Genomic DNA, 25,988 nt, shown 5'->3' on the forward strand with positions numbered 1-25,988 from the left:
TCGGATGTGGCAGGGCTTGCAAACCATTACAGACTACAAAGGGAAGCACAGCCGAGAGCTGCCCAGTGACACAAGCCTACCAGATGAGCTAAACTACTTCTATGCTCGCTTCGAGGCAAATAACACTGAAACATTCATGAGAGCACCAGCTGTTCCGGAAGACTGTGTGATCACGCTCTCCGCAGCCGATGTGAGTAAGACCTTTAAACAGGTCAACATTCACAAGGCCTCAGGGCCAGATGGATTACCAGAACGTGTACCACAAGCATGCGTGGACCAACTGGCAAGTGTCTTCACTGACATTTTCAACCTCTCCTGTCCGAGTCTGTAATACCAACATGTTTCAAGCAGACCACCATAGTGCCTGTGCCCAAGAACATTAAGGTAACCTGCCTAAATGACTACCRATCCGTAGCACTCACGTCTATAGCCATGAAGTGCTTTGAAAGGCTGGTAATGGCTCACATCAACACCATTATCCCAGAAACCCTATACCCACACCAATTTGTATGCCGCCCCAACAGATCCACAGATGATACAATCTCTATTGTACTCCACACTGCACTTTCCCACCTGGACAAAAGGAACACCTATGTGAGAATGCTATTCATTGACTACAGCTCAGCGTTCAACACCATAGTGCCCTCAAAGCTCATCAATGAGCTAAGGACCCTGGGACTAAACACCTCCCTCTGCAACTGGATCCTGGACTTCCTAATGGGCCGCCCCCAGATAGTAAGGGTAGGTAACAACACATCCGCCGTGCTGATCCTCAACACAGGCCCCTCAGGGGTGCGTGCTCAGTCTCCTCCTGTACTACCTGTTCTCTMATGACTGCATGGCCAGGCACGACTCCAACACCATCAATACATTTTCCGATGACACAACAGTGGTGGGCCTGATCACCGACAACGACGAGACAGCCTATAGGGAGGAGGTCAGAGACCTGGCCATGTAGTGCTAGGACAACAACCTCTCCCTCAACGCGATCAAGACAAAGGAGATGATTGTGGACTACAGGAAAAAGAGGACCAAGCAGCACGCCCCCATTCTCATCGACAGGGCTGCAGTGGAGCAGGTTGAGAGCTTCAAGTTCCTTGGTGTCCACATCACCAACAACTAACATGATCCAAGCACACCAAGACAGTCGTGAAGAGGGCACGACAAAACATATTCCCCCTCAGGAGACTGAAAAGATTTGGCATGGGTCCTCGGATCCTCAAAAGTTTCTACAGCTGCACCATCGATAGCATCCTGACTGGTTGCATCACTGCCTGGTATGGCAACTGCTCGGCCTCCGTCCGCAAGGCACTACAGAGGTACCGCACAGCAAGCGGTACCAGAGCGCCAAGTCTAGGTCCAAGAGGCTTCTAAACAGCTTCTACCCTCAAGCCATAAGACTCCTGAACATCTAATCGAATGGCTACCCAGACTATTTGCATTGCCCCCCCCATCTTTACACCGCTGCTACTCTCTCAGTTGTCGTCTATGCATGGTCACGTCAATAACTCTACCCACATGTACATACTACCTCAACTAACCGGTGCCCCCGCTCATTGACTCTGTACCGGTACCCCCCTGTATGTAGTCACGCTATTGTTTTACTGCTGCTCTTTAATTACTTGTTATTTTATCTCTTACTCTTGTATGTTCTTGTATTCTTTGAAACTGCATTGTTGGTTGGGGGCTCGTAAGTAAGCATTTCACTGTAAGGTCGACACCTGTATTTGGCGCATGTGGCTAATACAATTTGATTTGATTTGAGATGCGATTGGGTGTAACAAACCCAGTCATTCATGGATGAAGTTTTAACATTAGCTTTTGTTAGACTAAAATGAAACAAGTTGCCTAAAGCCATCATGCTATATGACCCCCTTATTTTGGGGGGAAATTACAGCTATGCTGACGATATGAAATATGAATTCCATTTAGGAATTTCCCCTCTTGAACAGGAAAGAAATGGGGTATTCTGAACGTATAATTAAGTGCAGTATGTCAGGCTAGTGCTCATTCTACACCTGTGTTGGGCCTCAAGCAGAACGTTTTTTTATTCTTAACCCATCACAGTAACGTTAAAGTTAGACTAAAGAGATTTCGGAATAACTTCTAATCATTGGTAGACCTATTCTTCTAGGTTTATGGATGCCACTTTGCATTGGATGGCGCGTAATATAATTGAACTTAACAACCTTTATAAGTCCACTACAGCAAGGTGTAGAATTGTACGACAAAACATATTTTGTGCTCTCTTTCTATGTTTTTAACATGATTATTTGAGGAGGATGTGGAAAGATAAAACAGAGTTGTTAAAAGCATGATTGTTGTATTTACTTCAATGAGCAATCTGCAGTTCAAATAATAACAAAGCGGACACCCCACCTCGGTTTTGGTGAACAGCTCAGGAATTGGGTTGGAGAAATGTAATCACTCTCACATTCATAGACAGAGCTATGGATGCAAGGAATGACCGTCCCTGATATCAACATTATAGTTTTTAACCATGTTTTGAAGTTACATAGTCAATGTTTGTTTACAATTACATTGTTTACAAACTGTGGAGTAAAACAATCTTATATTTGAGGTTTCTGATCGGGTACAAAAGTTGAACTAAGCTCATGAGGCATTTTTTAAGTGATATTCTTCAAGAATCAATTAATATATAAAATCAGTGACCACCCCATTCACGAAAAAGGTTTGCGTGGTCGTGGCTTTCTAGGTAAAGCAGGCAGACAGGCATTCAGTTACTGTTCGATTGAACGTTMGAATGGGAAAAACGAGTGACCTAAGCAGCTTTGAGCATGGTATGATCATTGGTGCCAGGCGCGCCGGTTCCAGTATCTCAGAAACGGCCGGCCTCCTGGGCTTTTCACACACAACAGTGTCTAGGATTTACAGAGAATGGTGCGACAAACAAAAACATCCAGTCAGCGGCAGTCCTGTGGGCGAAAACAGCTCATTAATGAGAGGTCGAAGGAGAACGGCAAGAATCGTGCAAGCTTAAAGGCAGGCCACAAAGAAGCAAATAACGGCGCAGTACAGCAGTAATGTGCAGAGCGGCATCTCGGAACGCACAACTAGTCAGTCCTTGTCACGGATGRGCTATTGCAGCAGACGACCACACCGGGTTCCACTCCTATCAGCTAAAAACAAGAAGTGGCTCCAGTGGGCACACGATCACCAACACTGTACAATTAAGGAGTGAAAAAACATTGCCTGTTCCGATGAATCCCGCTTCCTGTTACGTCATGCTKATGGCAGAGTCAGGATTTGGCGTAAGCAGCATGAGTCCATGGCCCCATCCTGCCTGGTGTCAATGGTACAGGCTGGTGGTGTAAGGTTGTGAGAAATGTTTTCCTGGCACACCTTACATCTCTTGATACCCATTGGGCAATGTTTCCATGCCACGAAGAATTCTGTCTGTTCTGGAGGTAAAGGGGTGTCCAACCCGGTATTAGATGGGTTTACCTAATAAACTGGCCACAGAGTGTATATTAATTCAAAAGTAAAAAATAATGTATGTTACAATCACAGATTGCCGATTTTAAAAAGCAAATTGTCTATGATAATCTTCAGAAAAAGCTTAATTCACAACCTGGAAAAAGACAGCATGATATAATTACATGGTATATCATCAACATTTCCTGACTTGTCTTCTTACAGAAGACTTCAAAAGGCACTTACAGACACAAACACAGGATAGTGTCTATGCCACAAACTGTCATCGTTCCCTTTCTCTTCAGATAATTACCAGTTTCATATACTGGACTTATTCTTGCACTGCTGTTACATTTTGTCATTGTATTTGTGTTTCTGATGAGTAAATTCTTATTGCAACATCCTGTCTCTGTTGTATTTCTAGCCCAGGACAACCCTAACAGTCTGAGACACAAATACAACTTTATCGCTGACGTGGTGGAGAGGATCGCTCCGGCCGTGGTTCACATTGCACACTCTACCCGACAAAGTAGGAGACCTCGCCAACCCCCCACAACACACACGCTCGGTGTGTGGTGTGTGTTGCTCGCTGTGTGTGTGTGTTGTGTGTGTGTGTGTTGTGTGTGTGTGTGTGTGTGTGTGTGTGTGTGTGTGTGTGTGTGTGTGTGTGTGTGTGTGTGTGTTGTGGTGTGTGTGTGTGTGTGATGCACTGCCGAATTTGTGGTTGTGGTGCGCGAAAAAACCAACCCCAAAACAGCTCACCAAGCAAACAACAACAAAAAAACAGTACACCACCGCCGTAAAACAAACAAAAACAAAACAACATAACAATAAAAAAAACAAAAAAAGGGCCTCCAAAAACAAGCCAACCAAAACAAAACAGCCAGAAAAGACACACCCAGAAACAAACACAACACACGGAACAACCCAAAACAACAACAGAATAAAAGCCCCAAGCACACACATACTAAAAAGAACCAAACCTAACAGCGAAACGAGCGAACGAAAAAACAGAGCAACAAACCAAAACCCCACACAGCCCCAAAACACGCACACGGCGACAACAACCCACGAACCAAGCCGGACCACAAACAGAAACCTGACCACAAAGCCAAACACCAAACAACCGCCAGGCAGAAAGACCCGACAACAACAAACCCAACAGCCGTCAAAAAGCACCCAACCGCAACACCAAAAAGTAACAAGAAGAAAGACACCAGGTCAACCGGACACACAAGCAGCCAAAAGAAAAAGCAACGCACACAACGATCAAACCGCAAACAGACCAACAAGCCAAAGCAAACAGCGGGCATCACAGGCAAAGCAAAAGCCGCCAAAAACAAAAAAAACCCACACAAACACCAAGGCCCGGGCCAAACTCTGTTGGTCCTTGAATATCTGTAGACAAATACCAGAGTTTTCTTTACGACCCACCTGGATGTAAGAATACACTAGTTGGGACAACACTTAAGTACTTATCCTTTTTCATTATCCCTGCCTCTCTTTCTCCATATCCCCTGTCTCTCCATCCCCCTTCTCCCTATTTCTATTCACCCCTCCCTTTCTCTATAAATGTATCTCTCTCTCTCCGCATCTCTCCGCATCTCTCTTTCTTTCCCTTTCTACCTCTCTCTATCTTCCCCTCCCTCTCGCTCAGGATGGCATATTCTAAGAGGGAGGTGGCGGTGGCCAGTGGCTCAGGGTTCGTGGTGTCAGAGGATGGACAGATCGTGACCAACGCCCACGTTGTGGCCAATAAGCATAGAGTAAAGGTGGAGCTGAAGAGCGGCGCCACCTACGACGCCAAGATCAAAGACGTGGATGAGAAGTCCGACATCGCACTCCTCAAGATCGACTCACCAGTAAGAGTGATCACTAGAGGTCACGGTCATAGTTCCAAATCAAATTGAAATAATTTTATTCAAACAACTTACCACATCAATAATTAACATAGGAGCCAAACAGAGGCATAAGGAACGGGTTTGCAGTTAGAAACATTTGCAACATCTTAGTTTACTTGTGTGTGCCACCCACTCCTTCACAAAGATTGTCACATTATTCCTTCAAATGGAAACTTTATGGAATATTATAAGTGGCATAAATAGTGGGTTTGAGGAGTGTGGCTTTACACAGTAGCTCCCACGCTTCAGTCCTTTTTAATTCCTGCCTATGAGAGTGTGTGGGAATGACATTGACAGTTTCAACACCCGGGAAGCAGATTGGATTTTAAGTACAGCCTTCCAGGCCAACAGCAGCCATCTTGGTGCAGTACTTTATTTTACAACTGCATATCTAGACACCATTGGCAAAGTGATCAACAATTGAACAACACCAATTACTGAATATTATTCCCTATAAAACAGCAGGGGAGTCGGAATTGCAAGATGTTATTGATAGAAAAGTGTTGTTCAGCTTGATAACATAGAGAGGTGATTGTTTGAGTGGTTCAACAAGTGCAAACAAATGGTCCTTGTAAATGCTGTTGGCAATGGCATTCAGAAAAAAATACTCATTACTCAAATACTCATCATAAAACAACAGTCATTACGCAACGATTCTCAGGAATATACTTGGAAGATATTCTGCAAAGACTCATTAACAGCAGATGAAAACCCATGTTATGCTCCAATGAGAAAATTGTTTTGATTGCAAAAGTTTTGCTCATAAATGGCATGGAGGCAGGCCATGTAAGGTTTTTGCCACGGGAAAGTAGAGTAACATTGAGAGGCTGTTGCTTTGTGGACCAGCGGGATACACATCCCACATGAATCATAGTCGACAACCATATGAAGGAATGCCTGGCACCTAGTCAAAGCCACGGGCTATGAGTAACTGCACAGCAGAATGCCTCACCGAGCTTTCCCTCAATGCACAGCTGAAAAGACACTCACGACAAGGACAGGGCTACACACTGCATCGGCCCAAAACGTCAAGCCAAGCACAAGGTTGTTTTCTTTTATGCGGCCTACATTCGTTCCCCATACTGGCCCTGGAAGACCACTGTGCTATATTCTCTGGTCTACATTCAAGACCTATACTAAACAGTAAGGTGATATCAGACCCAAAGCAGTGATCCATCAATGTCTGAAGAAAAGATTATGGATGGAAATAGTTGTTGTAATGAAAACCAGCATAAATCTTATAGTTCTCAAAACAGGACCAGTTTCAAGACACTGAAAAGTAAAATGCTTTGTGCCATGGTGGTAAAGACTACCACCCAACTACTGGTGGACCATGGCAGCCCATACACCCGGGGCCCCATTGTGGCTCCATAGCTAAGACTTCTTTATATTTAGTTTATTTGGATCCCCATTAGCTTTTGCACAAGTAGCAGCTACTCTTCCTGGGGTCCACAAAAAGTAACAAAACACTGATACACTGATAGTCAAGGACAGTCACACCATTGATATACAAACAATACAACAAAAAGAATACAAACAATACAAATATATATATATATTTGTGTGTTAGTGTCTCTGTGTGTATTTGTTTGTGTCCCCTCACAGTCCCAGCTGTTCCAGGAGTTATTATTTAATCCGTTTTTAAAGGTCATTTTGCTGTTTGCTTGAGTAATTGGAGGTGGAAGGGAGTTCCATGCGATGATAGCTCTGTATCATGCCATGAACTCGTTTTGAACATGGGGACTGTGAAGAGACCCCTGGTGGCATGTTTTGTGGGGTATGTACGGGTGTTTGAGCTGAATGTTGTTTGATTATGCAGACAATCTGGAATTTAAGTCACAGTAATATTTATCATAAAAACTAGGAGAAGCCGTTAATCTCTCGTAAACCCTCAACCAGGAAAGACTTGCATGCATGTTGTTGATGTTAGTTCTGTATGTGCAGTTAATGGAAAGGCCTGCTGCTCTGTTTTGAGCCAGCTGCAGCTTTTCAATGTCTTTCTTTGCTGCACTGGATCATATTACAAGCCAGTAATCAAGATGGTACCAGAGCCTTAATAACTAGTACAGTTGATTTGTGTCAAAAACACAGGACTTATTTTTATAACAGACATATCCCTCCCCTTCTTCAGATCAACTTTGTCAATATGACTTGAACACGATAATTTGGGCTCCCGAGTGGTGCAGCAGTCTAAGGCACTGCATCTCAGTGCTAGAGGCGTCACTACAGACACCCTGGTTTGAATCCAGGCTGTATCACAACCGGCCGTGATTGGGAGTCCCATAGGGCGGCGCACAATTTACCTCCCTACTTAAATAAAGGTTCAATTTAAAAAAAATTTAACAATTGACAATCCAATGTTATACCTAGGAGTTTAGCTTCCTCAACTTGCTCAATGGTTACACCCTTTGTGTACAACTCCAGTTGAGGTTTAGGTGTTAGAGAATGTTTTGAACCGAATACAATGCTTTTAGTTTTAGATGTATTTAAGACCAGTTTACCTATTCTGATACTGACTGTAGCTCCTTATTAGAATCTCAGTGAGCTCACTGGCTTTGGCTACTGACATGTAGAGTGTGGAATCATCAGCATACATAGTCATTCTAGCTTCATGTAAGATCAGTCGCAAATCATTTGTAAAAATAGAGAAAAGTAACRGCCCAAGGCAACTGCCCTGAGGGATATGGCACTGTAGATATCGGATGTTAGAGAAGCTTCCGTTGAGGAACGCTCTGTGGGTTCTATTGAATAAATAACTCTCCAAACATGTGATGTGAAGCCATAGCAAGGGAGTTTTTTTCAATAACAATTTAGGATCAATAACATCAGAGGCTGCACTGAAATCTAACAATACAGCTCCAACTATCATCTTAATATCCATTTATTTTAACCAATCATCTGTCATCTGAGTCAGTGCAGTACAAGTTGAATACCCTTCTCTGTATGCATGCTGAAAGTCAGTAGTTAACTTGTTCTCTGAGAAATATAGTTCTATTTGGTCAAACAATCCTCTCCATCAGTTTACTAAGAACAGGCAGAAAACTGACTGGCCGGCTGTTAGAGCCAGCAAAGGGTGCTTTACTATTTTTAGGCAGTGAATTACTTTCGCTTCCTTCCATGCCTGTGGGCACCCACACTCCTTTAGGCTTTGGTTAAAGATTTAGCAAATAGGAATGGCACATACAGTCTGCTACCATTCTCAATAGTTTCCCATACCTGGTGGCTTATCATTATTGATGGATAACAATAGTTTTTCCACCTCTCCCACACTAACTTGACCAATTTCAAAACAGCCATCCTTCTCTTTCATTATTAGATATTTTATACAAAAATATGATTTTTCACTGTTCAATGTTGTCATTTCACTTCTGAGTTTTTCCACTTTACTAGTGAAATAATCATTAAAATGATTGGCAATATCAAAAGGTTTGTTATCGATAACCCATTACCTTCAATGGAGATTAATTGGGTTTTCTGCCCATGACATCATTTAAGGTACTCCAAACTATTTTTCCATTGTGTTGTATGTCATTTATCTTTGTTTGGGAATATTATTTTTTTTATTTTTTTTTGTCACAAAATGTCTCAATTTGTTGAGCCAGCTGTTGAAATCTTTGCCCCAGTTGTCCCTTCAATGTGAAACAGTTGAAGATAATGATACAGGGGGTAGGGGAGGGTGTTTGTGAGGGAAAGAGTCGAATAGTGATGGAGAGAGTCAGTGAAAGAGAAATTAGAGGATGAGAGAGGGAGGGAGATAATTAGATGGGAAAATAAAGGGAAAGTTGGAATTTCTTAATTTGAAATGTAAGGGAAAATAGTCAGTCGTCACAGTTTTGTCCTCGGTGCTTCAGGTCTGTACTCTTAAGTATTCATCTCTTTCCCTCTTTTCCTCACTCTCCCTCCTCTGTATCTCTCTTGCTTCAAGTGGGAGTCATTATGAGTAGGGGTTACTATTGTCAAACTTTGTAGTGCATATAAGCCCACTGACAAAGAATCAATCACACATGTGAGCTTTGAAAATATACTTTTTGGATGTAGAATACCCTCTCTTCCCCCTCAGTGCTCCATGAGAAACAGAGTTTATTGGTGGCTGGGTTGGTCCGTTCCTGGGTTGTGGTGTGGTGTACCCCCGTCTCTGGGGAAGACATTAGTCTGTCTGCAGCAGCTGGGACTTCAGAGGATGGGAAGGAGAAAGGGAAAAAGTGCTACACTCCTTTCTGACAGAAAGAGAGTGGGATAGAGAGAAAGGAAGAGAGGGAAACAGTTCCATATGTCTGGAAAGCTAAGTGTGCTAATAGGCTAATGAGTTCTCTGTGTGATATAGCGCTGGAACGATATTGAGAGAGGTCATCATGTAGGGGAAGGAGCAGCTTGTTAACCCTATCAACTCACTAACTTTAACTTGTCTCTCATACACAATAGTTCACTGACGATGTCCTCAATTTGGGCAGTGCCAATAAAAACTGAGGAATTCATGTCAACAGACTGATTGCGGTTAAACATACCTAGCCAAAAGAGGTCGCCACATCATCATCACTAAATGCATTGTTTCTCAGTCCCCTACCACAATGTTAGTCTGTAAGCTCGCCATGTAGTCCACCTCCCAGACGTCTGCTAAGATGACTGGCGCTGGCTAGACCAGGGCTCTTATTGGTTTAGGAGACATCCAGGACATGCTCTACTCCTCATCTTGTGGAAAAAGTGGTGTTCTTCTGGAAAGAAGCAGAGGGTAAATGAATCACATCCTCGTCTCATCCTCCATTTCACTCGCTCTCCCACAATCGTTCTCATCCATTTGGATGCAGCGTGTGCGGACGAGGGCCAAGGAAAGCCGACTGGCCTTGCTCTTCTATTCCATGCTGCAGACTTGGCCTAGTTTGTAGGTGGTTGTTTTCCAAGCCAGCGATGCAGGGAAGAGAGACCCAAACATCCCAACCGCATCTCGTCAGGTCTGCATGGCCCAGAGATCAAAAGTGTGTGGCGTCTAGCCGCCCGTCAGTGAGAGGCCATCCAGTCATCCAGTGTGTCTGTAAACCAAGTTGAAGGAAACACAGAGGTAGCTTTTGGTCACGTGTTTGCTGTTATGTTGGCTGTGATATTTACAACAATGTGCGCACCATATTGTTTTTCTGTCCGATATCAGTGAAGGTTAGGTTAGCCATCATGGTTGAACTGTGTTTATATTAACTAGCCTATGCTATTAAATATTGTTCAGATGGCTAGCAATCAATGAGGGAAGGGACATTTATTTTTCTCATGACATAAGACTTTTCCCAGCTCCTGTGATATACTTGGGTGTGTGCGTAACTCTTTCCCTGAAACTAGCTGTTATGTTGAGCTCACACACATACGTTTCTGCCACCCGTCAGCCAATGCCGATCCCCAGAGCTGATGGTTCTACAGATGTGAGCATGTCGTATCACGCTCCTCTTTATTCATTGTGGCACAACCCTTGGGCTAAAAGTTAATGTGTAGCCAAAGTACTGTACACCCACCAACAGTCACACCACTTGCTAGTCCTCCCCATGATATCTACAGTATGATCTCGGCATGGTAGCACAGTGCTACAAAGATAACATAATACCTACTGGCTTGAATTCCCCTTTAGSAAGAACCCAGTAGTGACCACAGTAAAGACCATAGAAGCTGTAATAGGTTTAATCACCAAACAAAGGGTGTGTGTATTTCACTGGCATGTCTCTTTGAACTAACGGGTGCCAACTGTGTTGGTGTCAGTTTACAGTTGTGAATTTGTTGGGTTAAGTCAAATTAACCCGTTTTCATATATTTACGTGCGCCTTTTAAACTATTAGCGACAGTCCATCACAGCATGAAGCTTGACAAAACAAGTTTGCACCTAGGCTCAAGTCATAAAATAGGAGTTAATGTAGTAGGTTTTAAAAGCGACTGCCAAAGCTGTAATATGAAACAAAGGCTTGTCTATGGCAACAAAGGAGACATTTTCCCTGTCGGTCCTTCCACCCCCTGCCATAGCAGACACTCTAGATGTACTGTACAATTTTCTACAGATGGTTGAGATGATGAATATATGAATATCTGGAATGATACCACCACTTCTAAGTGCCCCTGTCATGCAATAGTTTTTCTGGATGGCTACTAGTAAATACTGGCTTTTCTGTTGAAGTATACTGTCTCTGTCACTATCTCAGCCTCTATTCAAATCTGAAATTGTGCCATTCTCAGTTATGTATGAAGCAATCGAGAGCTTGGAAAACATTCATTTTTTAAGAATAGAGTGGTTGAAATTTCAATTAAAAGTTTTAACTTGAGATTGAGGACCAGGTATTAGTGCATTTAACTGAAAGCATCTCGCATGATGTTAGGGACGGCCAATGCAGGAGAGGGTTTCCTGCTCCTCGTCTTCTACCTTCAACCACCTCTTCTTAATGTGTAAAAACTGTTGGTAGATAAATCCGGCAAGAACTAGGACCATGAAAAAAAATGTCTGCGCAATTGGCTTCTGCGCCCTCACCCGCTAGTGACTGAATGCTGATATACTTGGTTCTRACTCACTACAGGCTGTCCGGCAAGAACAGTACGGAAGCTTCTCAGTCCAGGACTTTTATTATCTTCATCACCACACACTGTAGTGTTGTAAATGTTGGGGATGAGTGTTAAGGCATTAAGACCAGCCCATGGTTCAAAATAACCTGGTGAGTCACTTATGGTCAAGAGAAAGTCAGAACCACCAAAATGACATATACAGTATACGACACGGAATCCACAAGGACAAAAAGTAGCTGCAAGTGGTTAGTAGGTGATAGCTAGACTAACAGTCCTCACACATGAAGAGTCACTGCATTTAATGTTTCCTTTATGCCTCTTCACACACAGACACTCCCACCCTCGAAGGGCTCATATCAGCTAGTCTAGGCATTCAGTTTATGAGTGAATGTGTGTAAGCATGACTGTACCGCCCTCAAGACAGTGGCAGCATTGTGCATAAGCAGATGGATATGTACAGGTGTGTGTCAAGATGTGTTTTCATCATTCACTGGGCTGAGACATTTCAATAAGCACCAGTCGATTGTATAACAATCACGCTGTTATTACCACTATCACCACAGCAAGCGGCTGGCGGACAACCAGTCCTGACTGTCTCAGTGACTAAGACTCACSTGACTTCCTCTTGCCCCCGTGTGCCTTTTCTACCTCCATCTGGTTATCCCCTCACCCTGGTCAGGTCAGGGTAGGGGTGGTGTGTGTGTGTGTATTTCCTCACAAGGATAACAAAACAAGGAAAATTCAGACAAGTGGGGACATTTCGCCGGTTCCCACAAGGAAAAATGCTATTTTAGGCTTAGGGGTTAGGTTTAGGGTTACAATTAGGGTAAGGGTTCGAATTATGGTTCGGTTTAGGGTTTGAGGTTAAGCTTAGGGTTATGTTAAAGGTTAGGGTTAGGCTTAGGCTTAGGCAAAATAGGATTTTGAATGGGAATCAATTGTTTGGTCCCCACAAGGATATTAAAACAAACGTGTGTCTTTGCTCGTGTGTGTGTATGTGAGGGTGGGGAGTCACAGACTGAATAGCAGTTCAGACTGCTATTCCGGTGTCATGTCTGGATGAAGGGAATGACAGGGGGGAGGAAGAGAAGGTGGGATTGGGGGATGTGAAAAGTTCCCCTCAGTTACGCACTCTCATCTTCTCACTGTCATCTTCTATTAATACTTACGCACAACTCAGGGGCCAAGTTCACATTGAGTTCCCGCAAGCTAAAATGGCGTCTTATAATTGACATTCCATTTTTATGGATTAATACTATTTGTAGAGCTATTCAGCTATTGTAGGCAACGGTCAGCAGTAAAAAGTGTCTCTAATGTTGTGTAGGGATGCCAATCAACATGTAATAACCTAGTGTATACACTATATTGGAAAGGGAAATGTAGTGTTATCATATTTCATGATGGCAATATGAATATGCCTGGGTAGTTGACTACAGGGTGTGTTTTGGTGTTTGCATACAGAGACTTTTGGCTGTGTAGATGTTTGGCTTGTTGGCCAGTCAGTCTCAGTTACCTTAGCTTCCCACACTGTGACTCTATTTATAACCCAGGGTAAACAAAATGGATACAGGGACCAAATGGGAAAGGTCTCAAGATGGTGCTGTTGTCAGGGAATTCATGGTGGGCACTATCGGCTCAACATGATGTAGTAACGCTTCGGCTAGGACCATACACTCATTGGCTATGACTGGACAGAATGGAAATTATTTCATGCAGAGAGAAACTGTGGCTGGATAAATATATCCTCTGTCTGTCTGTCTAGGCACTGTCTCTGGCTTGTCATGGTTGCCTAGCCATGGAGTCTGTGGTTCCTGAGTTTAACATAAATGGATTTGTACTGTTTCATGAGGTACTGGCCAGTGGTCACTTATAAAATAGATGCACTGTTGAGGGGGTGGACTGACCATACAGTGAGAAGAATTGGAAGGGTCTATGGAATTGTGCTTGAAGGACTTTAGCTTCACTGTAAATATTGATGCTGTAAATAAATACGCCCTCCCTAACTTGTCCCCCTACAGATCAAGCTTCCTGTGCTGATGTTGGGGCTTTCGTCAGACCTGAGGCCTGGGGAGTTTGTGGTGGCCATCGGAAGCCCCTTCTCACTCCAGAACACAGTTACCACAGGAATAGTCAGCACAACCCAACGAGGGGGCAAGGAGTTGGGCCTACGCAACTCTGAAATGGAATACATTCAGACAGACGCTATTATCAATGTGAGTCTGTGAACACATGCGCACACATCCCAAAGGATTGTGAACTGAGAACTGAAGTGATGTCCTTTTTTTGTTGACAGTATGGTAATTCAGGAGGTCCTCTGGTGAATCTGGTGAGAATACTCTTTGTTTATTGACAGTTAAACAGTAGTTCTACATGTCTAATAGAAGGCAGACACTGTGTCTGCATGATGGCACATTGTAGTTTGAAACTGTATGCAAATGTGTGATTGTGTTAGAGTGTTATTAGTGTGTCACTATGTGTGGTTTTCAGACACTAAATTGACTATTGTATATTGTTGTTGGATGATTGTATTATTGACTTCATTAYTGACGGTATTATTGTAGGATGGTGAGGTGATCGGGATCAACACTCTGAAAGTGACAGCTGGTATTTCTTTCGCCATTCCCTCCGATAAGATCAGAGAGTTCCTGACTGAATCCTACGTCAGACAGTTCCGAGGTAGGACGTTGTATCCCTATAATCATCCTGGGTGTAACATCTAAATATGTCCCCCTAGTGTATGGTCCTGTTTACACGGAACCTAAACTGGCTGTACGCATGCGCCATCGTGCATAAATGTATTTTGTCCCCCTACACCAAACGTGATCACGACACGCAGGTTAAAATATCAAAACAAACTCTGAACCAATGATATTAATTTGGGGACAGGTCGAAAAGCATTAAACATGTATGGCAATTTAGCTAGTTAGCTTGCACTTGCTAGCTAATTTGTCCTATTTAGCTAGCTTGCTGTTGCTAGCTAATTTGTACTGGGATATAAACATTGAGTTGTTATTTTACCTGAAATGCACAAGGTCCTCTACTCCGACAATTAATCCACACATAAAACGGCCAACTGAATCGTTTCTAGTCATCTCTCCTCCTTCCAAGCTTTTTCATCTTTGAATTTATATGGTGATTGGCATCTACACTTTCATAGTATTGCCACGACAACCGGCTTTGTCTTTCAATCACCCACGTGGGTATAACCAATGAGGATATGGCACGTGGGTACCTGCTTCTATAAACCAATGAGATGGGAGAGGCAGGACTTGCAGCGCGATCTGCGTCAGAAATAGAAAGGAGCTCTATTTTAGCCCTTGGCATCGCAGACGCTCGTTGGCGCTTGCGAGCAATTATTGAATAACATGGATTTCTAAATTTATTTTGCGATGCTCGCGCACGCGACGTGTCCGGTCTGGTCAGCATGTTAGCCATGTTTTGAGGATAACCATAAACACTTACAGACATTTTGATTCAGACCCCATTATAACTAAGCATATCCAATGGCTCACATCAACACCATCATCCCAGACACCCTGGACCCAATCCAATTTGTAAAAAAAGATCCACAGATCACCAATCTCTATTGCACTCTACACCAGGGGCATTTCTTGGATTTGAAGACATTCGGGGCTTAGCCCAAAGCCAGTAGGGGCGTCCAAGGGGCATTCTTCCCTGGCCCCCAAAGAAAGGAATTTCAACAGCTAAATGCATGAATTTGGCGCATTTTGACACGAACACTGAGAGATTAGAACATTGAGAGCTTAGGAAATGTTCAGGTAAATTGTACCTTCCTACCTGCCACAGCAGACACTGCATTCTAACACTGCTAATATTCTTGTTAGAAGGTTAATATAGTTCATACATTATTTGATGCCTTAATTTGTAGTGCAGGACAAATGTGTTAGAATGAACTGAAATTAACTGCGGCAGGTAGCCAAGCAGTTAAGAGCGTTTGGCCAGAATGACGTCCAATAGCTTTAGGATGCTGAGCGCTAACGCTAGCTTATTAGCATTAGCCAGTCCTTATGCTAAAGGAGACTAGCTAGTTAGCTACCACCAACCCTGCACAAACATGTGGCTAAATCTGCTGCTGCTTAGCTGCAGTTTGACTGTCTGGCTGTTCTGTCCGCTCCACCTCATTCATTGCTGATTTCAACCGGCTCACTTTTTTTTGCCTCTCTTTCGGGAAGAAGTTCAAAATATCCATATTCGTTCTGTGCTATGCTGAAAACTCTGAGTGACATGCATTTTGCTGAGTGATGACATTGACATCTAACCAGTGCTGTACGGGTGAGCAAGGGGTCAAGGGACATGAGCAGTCCACTGTGTTGTGAAATCTTGACCAATCACAGCAGGCACTGTGACACAAAAGGCTTATTGCAGTGCCTTCTATTGCCTAGTGCAGTATATTGTATTGTTTATTTTTGTCATAAAAAAATGCCAGTATACTGCATCTCACAAGTGATGTGTAGTTATAGAAACTCATATCAGACTGATAAAAAAAGAAATTGGTGGTTGGACCAAAAACATCTGGGGCTGAAGCCCCAGCAGTCCAGGCCTAATGACGACACTGCTCCACACAGCCATTTCTCACTTGGACAAAAGGAACACCGATGTGAGAATGCTGTTCATTGATTACAGCTCTAGGTTTCAACATCATAGTGCCCTCCTAGCTCATCACTAAGGACCCTGGGACTGAACACCTCCCTCTGCAACTGGATCCTGGACTTCCTGACGGGACGCCACCAGGTGGTGAGGGTAGGCAGCAACACATCTGCCACGCTGACCCTCAACACGGGGGCCCCTCAGGGGTGCATGCATAGTCCCTCCTGTACTCCTTGTTCACCCACGACTGCGTGGCCACACACGCAGTCGTGGGTGGCCACGCCAACACCATCATTAAGTTTGCAGACGACACGACGGTGGTACAGTAGGCCTGATAACCGACAACGATGAGACAGCCTATAGGGAGGTATGGCAACTGCTTGTACATCACTGGGGTCGAGCTCCCTGCCATCCAGGACCTATATATACCAGACGGTGTCAGAGGAAGGCCCTAAAAATGTTCAGACTCCAGCCACCCAAGTCATAGACTGTTCTCTCTGCTACCCCACGGCAAGTGGTACTGATGTACTAAGTCTGGAACCAACAGGGCCTTGAACAGCTTCTACTCCCAAGTCATCAGACTGCTAAATAGTTAGTTAAGCAGTTTACCAAATAGCTACACGGGCTATCTGCATTGGCCCTTTTTGCACTAATGTTTTTGACTCATCACATACACTGCTGCTACTGTTTATTATCTGTCACTTTATTCCTAGTTATATGTACATATCTACCTCAATTACCTCGTACCCCTGCAAATCGATTCGGTACTGGTACCCCTTGTATATAGCCAAGTTATCATTACTGATTGTGTATCTATTGTTACTTTTAGTATGACGTGTTTTTCTTTTCTATTATTTCTCTATTTTCTTTCTCTCTGCATTGTTGGAAAGGGCCCAGAAGTAAACATTTCACTGTTAGTCCACACCTGTTGTTTACAAAGCATGTGACAAATAACATTTGATTTGACTCAGCCTCAGAATCACCCAGATATTCTTCAAGTCAAAAGCAAACCCCTTTTGCATATGATTAAAGAGCTGCCCTCTTCCTGATTTTTTTTCTTCTTAATGTGTTTCCTTAGGAAGAGCTGGGGCAAAGAGATACATTGGCGTGAGGATGATGACACTCACTCCAGCGTAAGTAGATCCTCATTAACTGGTCATATTTGTAATGAAAAGGATGGGACGTTTTCTTTTGTCAACTCCTGATAAATATGATGAAAGACTTGAGACTGTGAAAGTGTGCACTAAACTGGAGAATGTAGTTATCCAAAGCTGTCAAAAATAACGTATTTGAACTGGGCCTGGTGAACTGCATTTCAGTTGGATACAGACAACTAAGCACTTTTTCCTAATGGGTTACTTAATTTCTTCCCCTTCACTCTCTAGSTTGACCAAGGAGCTAAAGGTGCGACACAAAGACTTCCCTGATATCACCTCTGGAGCGTACGTCATGGAGGTAATCTCCAAAACACCAGCCGCAGCGTAAGTACAAACTAACAGGGAAAGAAAGTACAAACATACTCCATCTCACCAATAATGTGAGTTTCTTATGAGTGTGAGGACAAGTTGTCTGACTTTTTATGTGCTCAGGGGTATTGTCTTTGGCTCTTTMCACTGTATGTACACGTTTCAAATGTATATAGACAATCAACGCCCAACTCTCCCCACAAAAACCCACTTACATTCACACACACTCTCTCTCTCCAGTTTTCACTTGCACACACAACCCCCCTTAGTAAAACATTGCTTGTTCACCCACTCAAAAATCCTCCCCTCCCACATCCTCAGCAGCACATTCAGTGTGATCAGCTCTGGTGACCACAGTTCTACCAGAGAAGGGTTGTGGTTGGAGAGACGCTGAGGTCAGCTATTCCATTCATCCCTCAAGTAGCAAGGGGTTTGCTGTGGTTTTCCTGGTCCCTCTCACCCTGCCCTAGTTCTTATATTAGGCCTTCTGTGTCTCATTGGTGGTGTAAGTGTTAGTCTTGTTTGCCTGAGTACAATAAGGGGAATGTGCAAGTATTATCAGTGATGGTGGGAGAGTAGTTGTGTGAAAGTGGAGGCTTTGATATCACTTCTGGGAACCACTCCAGTCTTTGTGTAATTTAGTTTTACTAGATTTCTATTCTGGGTGTGTTTGGTCTGTGGGAGTGTTGCACAAAGCACTTTCCCCTGACTAATTATTGTGGTTCGGATGAAGGATACATATATGTTGTCATTTAGCAGAATCTTATCCAGAGCCACTTACAGGAACAATTAGGGTTAAGTGCCTTGCTCAAGGGCACATCGGCCAATTTTTTCCACCTAGTCGGCTCGGGGAWTCGAACCAGCGACCTTTACGGTTACTGGCCAAACGCTCTTAACTGCTTGGCTACCTGCCGCAGTTAATTTCAGTTCATTCTAACACATTTGTCCTGCACTACAAATTAAGGCATCAAATAATGTATGAACTATATTAACCTTCTAACAAGAAATATAAAGGCAACCTGGCCAATGGAATCCATTCCTAGCTGAATGTAGATGCAATAAAGAGCAATCATGAAACTATACCTTGAAATAACAATCTTATTATTACAGCTAACCATTCTATCCAGCATGTTTGTTGCTGTAGTTCTCATTCTGTTGTGTTCCTCCTCTCTTAGTGGCGGTCTGAAGGAGCATGATGTCATCATCTCTATCAACGGCCAGCGGATTTCCTCTGCAACCGACGTCAGCGCCATCATCAAGAAGGACGTCACGCTGCAGGTGGTGGTGCGCCGTAGTAACGAGGACGTCATCATCACCATCGTTCCCATGGAGATCGACCCCTGACCCCCCAGCCCCACCGATGAGCTGATGCTCATTAGCATCACTAATGGACCTTATATGGACATGTGTGTTTAATCGCGCTCCATGGAGAATCTGTGGCCTTTAGGGCTTTGTGGCACCATGCACCTGATCAGGTTAAGACTTCGCCTTGAAAAGGAACGATTGTATAGAGCATCTCAGCAGAGTTGTACTTCCTCATCCATGTGTATTACACTTTTATTATTGTACGCTTCTACTACTGTYTACTGTTAAACACTAGCTAGTTGACCTGTTTTGASTTGTTAATTCTGTGTTTTTTTATACTGACTGATTGTTCAGATGGAGGCCCACCATGGCAATGTAAAACAATGTAGAGAGCAGCTCTGTGCGAGTTGTGCAATTATTTTTTTCTAAATTCCTATTCTAAGTACTGTAGTTTTATGGTGTATTTGTCAATGACATTTACAGAGAAGAGAATAAAGTCAAGTGTTTTATGATGGTAACTTTGATGTTTGATGTTGGACAATCTTTTTCAAGCTCTTTCTCTACCCACCTCTCTTTCTATATCGCTCTCTTTCTCTCTCTCACTCACTCACTCACTCACTCACACGCACACATACACACACACCCACTCAAACATACAGACACACACACACACACACACACACACACTGTGATGGACTGCTCCCTGACTGAGATTAGATTTACAATATTTTCTTTGCATGTGTATGAGCTTAGCCATGACACACATACTCACACACACACACACACTCACAAGGAGGACATAAAATTGATGTGGGGCTGTTTTTTATTTAGTTTTACTGCCTCCATAAGGGTTTGATACTGGCCTGCTGTGGCAGTTGGGCTAGGGGCTCTGTAGGCTGACCTCACAGAGAGGATAATGGTCCATACACGTGATCCAGACAAGGTCCTACAGATGATGAGACACTCACATGAACACACCGTAAATGATACAGACAACATCTTAGTGTCATTATACTCCTTATAGTGTGTTGTAACATATGGAGTATGTCTAGATTCTGAACTAAAACATTTCCCATTGATTTATTCAACATTAAAAATATTAATATCTCAAAAGTAGATTTAGATTTAGTTCATTTTAAGACTTACTGTTTGGAACAATATACTCTACAAGTACATCCAATTCACAGAGTGGGCTCTCTGCTAATTCTGAAGCTCTGATAAATTTTATGAGCACCAATAGAGTGAATGAATGGTGCTCATAAAATGGATTCAAAGAGAACTCCCTCTGCTGGTGATTTTCAGAATGTGCAATCCTAAAAGAGGACTGTGATTGGTTAATGACCTGTAATGTACATTCTATGTGTAAAATTTGTAATATTATTCAAAGTACCAGAGAGCCCACTCTGGAAATTTGATGTTTGAAGAGTATATTGTTCCAAACAATATGTCAAAAAATAATGAATATTCATATTTTTTTATGTTGAATAAATTAAGGTGAAAAAATTGCCCTATATTATCCCAAAAATGCTGGAGTTCAGTTGATGAATAATATGATCAAGACCACTTGATCAAACCTAGAGGAGACAGTGCAGAGGGTGAGGCTCAGGATTTTAATCTTCCCAATGCAGTATTCACATGCTACACATCAGAGTAACATGAAGAGGAGAGCTTATATAACATGATATATTAGATGTTGTAGTGCATTTTGAAGTACAGTAAAAAGGAAACATGTTAAGCAACTGCTGCCATCTCACGGTTCTATCAAACACTACATCCTGGTACACAGAATCAAAACACTTYACTTTTTCTGTCTCGGTCACACAGATGTTTCAAAGTGTTGCGTTCATAGCCTTCACTCTGCAAAAACATTGTTCAAGTGGGGTTGCTAACTGACCCAGAGACAGTGAAAACATCATGCATATGTGACTCCATGAGTGTAGTCGTGGATTCAGCTGTGAAGGGCAGGGTGTGCCTATGTATGAAGTCTACTTATGCTCTGCCAGGGTGCCAGGGTTTGTGCCCAAACCATCAGTCATAAGGGCCATGATTCATGACGGTGTTAACTAATTTCTCTACAATCCCGAACTTAAAAGGGTCCTTAGGCTGTCCCCATAGGAGATGCCTTTGAATTACCCTATTTGGTTCCAGGTAGAACCCTTTTGGGTTCCATGCATAGCCCTTTCCACAGAGGGTTCGACATAGAACCCAAAAGTGTTTCACCTTGAACCAAAAAGGTTCTACCTGGAGCCAAAAAAGGGTTCTCCTATAGGGACAGAGGAAGAACCCTTTTGGAGCCCTTTTTTCTAAGAGTGTAAGCCATGTCTATTAGCCCTGAGGGGTATCCTATGAAGCAGAATTCAGGAGTTAGCGAGGTAACTTTGGTCAACTCTGAGTTCAACTCGGTATAACCGATCATACGAAAGTGGATCACCTTTTAGCCACGTCAATTTCTATGACAATGAATAAAATAACCTGCTTCAGAACTAACCTGCTCCGGGGCAGGCTAACTTTGGGCTAACTCCATTTATCCTGAATGAAGTGTCTGAGCCACGAGTTGAGTACCAATGAAATCAGAAAGGCTCCCTCTCGCAAAGATGGTGTCATCATCCCCTTCATTTGATGAAGACGACTGATTAAGTATTTTAGTAGGGAAAATAATCTTGAAAATAATCTTGGACGCAGTTTATGTTCAGTTTGAGAAGGAGAGCACGAAGATAACAACCAGAGGTCAACTTTGATAACGTGCTACGCCTGTATTGATTTTATTAAAAACAATATGTTTCTTRCCCATAATGTAGGCCTATTTATCAGAGTTATTGACCTGACAATAAGACAGATTCGAGCAGCAGACACGGCACAATCARTCAGAAATGGACAGCTCATGGCGCTGAAAGTAGGCAAATTCAAGTAGTCATAATTCATTTAAACTGGCTTCATTTTAATTAGACTTTACTAACAACAAGAGGGATTTGTGTTGGAGCCTATTTMTTCCTATTTAAGAAATGAGAGATACTGTACATTTATTTACCTGTTTGACAGACGAAATTAGGTTATAGGCTGCTATATCCATAGATTTGTTGGTCAATTCCTCYACCCACCATGCACTCTTTAAATATTCTACCAAGACTCGAATTGAAGGGGTTCTTTTTATTAAAGAGCATTTCAAAAAGCACAGGCCTACCCCTTGTTAGCTTAAGATTTTAAATAAAATAAAACGGATATGATTATATAAAGTTGTCTMGCACAGCGCCTTGGTCCGCATATCTTTATGCTAGAAACAAGCAGTAAAAAACCCTGGAAAGACGGGACTCCGATGCATATGGGGATATCATTATTTAATTTATTTGACATTGAGAGGCTGAGCTACAACCTTCTATAGCCGAGGAGACAAAAATGTACTTTGCTTGGGAAGTAAACTATTTCTGTCACTATCAATTGATTAAGCTGTTCACTTTCTGTACAATAACAGATGTTTAAACCCAGACAGCTTTTAGGGAAACACGTGTGACCTTCTCTCATTGGGTTAAGCTAAGGAAGAAGAGTAGCCAGCAGTTAAAACTTAAATGTTTCKGCATCTGTAGGCATACCCTGTCATGGGTGCAAAGGTAGGCCTAACTTTGGAAAGTAGGATACCTAGTCAGTTGAACATCTGGATTGTGTCTTCCACATTTAACCCAACCCCTCTGAATCAAAGAGATGCAAGGGGCAACCTTAATCAACATCCACAGCACCCAGGGAAAAGTGAGTTTAGCTCAAGGACAGAACAACAGATTTTTACCTTGTCAGCTCATGGAATTGCTCCAGCAACCTAGGCTACCTGACACCCATGCTCAGATTCCTAATAATGTTGTAGATTTAATTATTTGTTAACAGGGACAGTTTCATTACTAACAAGACATTTGGCATTGGAGAAATATGATAAGATGTACACATCTCTATCTCTCTATCCATTCTTAGCCTGTAATTTCAGTAACTTGTGTGGTATAATTTTTTCTTGCTACTATGTAAAATTACATAGTGACATTTTTATAAAGTGCCATTTTTTCTCTGACCTGCAAATACGATGAGATATTCATGCAATGCTTTACTTTAAAGGAGATCTTTCCACGCCTACTCTTGTTCACAGTTGTCCCACAACCTTCTGGCCTGCAGCCCTGTACACTATCAAAATACCTGCCTTGCCATGTAATGCTTACAGGAAGAAAAACATTTCCTAAAACTGTCAGTAGCAGTGCGTGGGTAAAATCACTGGGGAAGCCAAGCCAGAAAAAAAGCCTTATTTACAACCTAAACTCAGCAAAAAAAGAAACGTCCCTTCTTCAGGACCCTGTTTTTCAAAGATAATTCATAAAAATCCAATTAACTTCACAGATCTTCATTGTAAAGGGTTTAAACACTGTTTCCCAACGAGTAATCTAACCTAACAATTTCACAACTACTACCTTATACACACAAGTGTAAAGGGATAAAGAATATGTACATAAAGATATATGAATGAGTGATGGTACAGAACAGCATAGGCAAGATGCAGTAGATGGTATAGAGTACAGTATATACATATGAGATGAGTAATGTAGGGTATATAAACATAAAGTGGCATAGTTTAAAGTGGCTAGTGATACATGTATTACATAAAGATGGCAAGATGCAGTAGATGATATAGAGTACAGTATATACATATGAGATGAGTAATGTAGGGTATGTAAACATTATATTAAGTGGCATTGTTTAAAGTGGCTAGTGATACATTTTTACATCAATTTCCATCAATTCCCATTATTAAAGTGGCTGGAGTTGATGTTAGCATCAAATGTTAGTGGTGGCTGTTTAACAGTCTGATGGCCTTGAGATAGAAGCTGTTTTTCAGTCTCTCGGTCCCTGCTTTGATGCACCTTTGATGCACCTGTGATGCATCTGCTTTGATGCACCTATATTCAGTAGTTCCTCCCGACTGTATGTAATGAAACCTAAGATTACCTGGGGTACCAATGTAAGAAATAACACGTAAAAAAACAAAATACTGCATAGTTTCCTAGGAACGCGAAGCGAGGCGGCCATCTCTGTCGGCGCCGGAAGTAGATCAATGAACATGCACCTGTGGAACGGTCGATAAGACAATAACAGCTTACAGACAGTAGGCAATTAAGGTCACAGTTATGAAAACGTAGAACACTAAAGAGGCCTTTCTACTGACTCTGCGTGAATGTGCCTTAGGCATGCTGCAAGGAGGCATGAGGACTGCAGATGTGGCCAGGGCAATAAATTGCAATGTCCTTACTGTGAGACGCCTAAAACAGCGCTACAGGGAGACAGGACGGTCAGCTGATCGTCCTCGCAGTGGAACACCACGTGTAACATCTGCACAGGATCGGTACATCCAAACATCACACAGCGGGACAGGTACAGGATGGCAACAACAACTGCCCGAGTTACACCAGGAACGCACAATCCCTCCATCAGTGCTCTGACTGTCCGCAATAGGCTGAGAGAGGCTGGACTGAGGGCTTGTAGGCCTGTTGTAAGSCACAAACCTACGGTGGGCACAAACCCACCGTCGCTGGACCAGACAGGACAGGCAAAAAGTGCTCTTCACTGACGAGTTGCGGTTTTGTCTCACCAGAGGTGATGGTCGGATTCACGTGTATCGTCGAAGGAATGAGCGTTACACCGAGGCCTGTACACTGGAGCGGAATCGATTTGGAGGTGGAGGGTCCGTCATGGTCTGGGGTGGTGTGTCACAGCATCATCGGACTGAGCTTGTTGTCATTGCAGGAAATCTCAACTCTGTGCGTGACAGGGAAGACATCCTCCTCCCTCATGTGGTACCCTTCCTGCAGGCTCATCCTGACATGACCCTCCAGCATGACAATGCCACCAGCCATACTGCCCGTTCTGGGACCTGTTGGATCGGAGGGTGAGGGCTAGGGCCATTCCCCCCAGAAATGTCCGGAAACTTGCAGGTGCCTTGGTGGAAGAGTGGGGTAACATCTCACAGCAAGAACTGGCAAATCTGGTGCAGTCCATGAGGAGGAGTCGCACTGCAGTACTTAATGCAGCTGGTGGCCACACCAGATACTGACTGTTACTTTTGATTTTGACCCCACCTTTGTTCAGGGACACACTATTCCATTTCTGTTAGTCACATGTCTGTGGAACTTGTTCAGTTTATATCTCCGTTGTTGAATCTTATGTTCATACAAATATTTACACAAGATTGCTGACAATAAACACAGTTGACAGTGGGAGGACGTTTATTTTTTTTGCTGAGTTTATGTGTTGTGATAATTGCTTTGTTTGCTCTATAACCTGTTAGTTCACATGCCTTCCAACATTGATACTGTATATAGGCCTAAGGCCGAGACAATAAGGAGACACAGTAGCAGAATAAATTCAACCACACTTTTGTTTCATCACAAAACTGGAGAGCAACCTTTATTGCATGTAACAAACAGTTACATGACCTACAGCATGGTCCATCAAGTTAATGTTTAGATTACAACTATTAGAAACCACAAGTCGCAAAGAAAACAGCAGCTGCCTCCACTATTACAGCACCATTTCCACATCTACATTTCAACATCATCAAATAACCTAGCTATGCTTAGTCTAATACAATGACAAATAAAAGATACTAAAAACGATTTAGTCCAAGCAACGTAAGCTAAATATGATATTGGTGTCCATGGTTCTGATTTGTGTGTGTGTGTGTGTGTGTGTGTATGCAAGTAGAAAAAAACATGTTGACTCT

The 25,988-nt window shown here is 42.8% G+C and overlaps 1 protein-coding gene across 1 annotated transcript in view; it reads left to right on the forward strand.

Moving 5' to 3' along the window:
- The window catches only part of LOC111978739 (serine protease HTRA1A), a 28,842-nt gene extending 9,526 nt beyond the window's left edge, over positions 1 to 19,316 (forward strand). Inside the window, exons 2-9 of the mRNA XM_024008964.2 lie at positions 3,860 to 3,944; positions 5,078 to 5,297; positions 13,880 to 14,074; positions 14,155 to 14,187; positions 14,423 to 14,537; positions 17,548 to 17,602; positions 17,855 to 17,950; positions 19,111 to 19,316. Of these exons, the coding sequence (XP_023864732.2) occupies positions 3,860 to 3,944; positions 5,078 to 5,297; positions 13,880 to 14,074; positions 14,155 to 14,187; positions 14,423 to 14,537; positions 17,548 to 17,602; positions 17,855 to 17,950; positions 19,111 to 19,279 (968 nt within the window). The 3' untranslated portion in view covers positions 19,280 to 19,316. The remainder of the gene's footprint in view (positions 1 to 3,859; positions 3,945 to 5,077; positions 5,298 to 13,879; positions 14,075 to 14,154; positions 14,188 to 14,422; positions 14,538 to 17,547; positions 17,603 to 17,854; positions 17,951 to 19,110) is intronic.
- Positions 19,317 to 25,988: the final 6,672 nt, after the last annotated feature.

This window comes from Salvelinus sp. IW2-2015, linkage group LG18 (genome assembly GCF_002910315.2).
Source record: "Salvelinus sp. IW2-2015 linkage group LG18, ASM291031v2, whole genome shotgun sequence".
Classification (NCBI taxonomy): Eukaryota; Metazoa; Chordata; class Actinopteri; order Salmoniformes; family Salmonidae; genus Salvelinus; species Salvelinus sp. IW2-2015.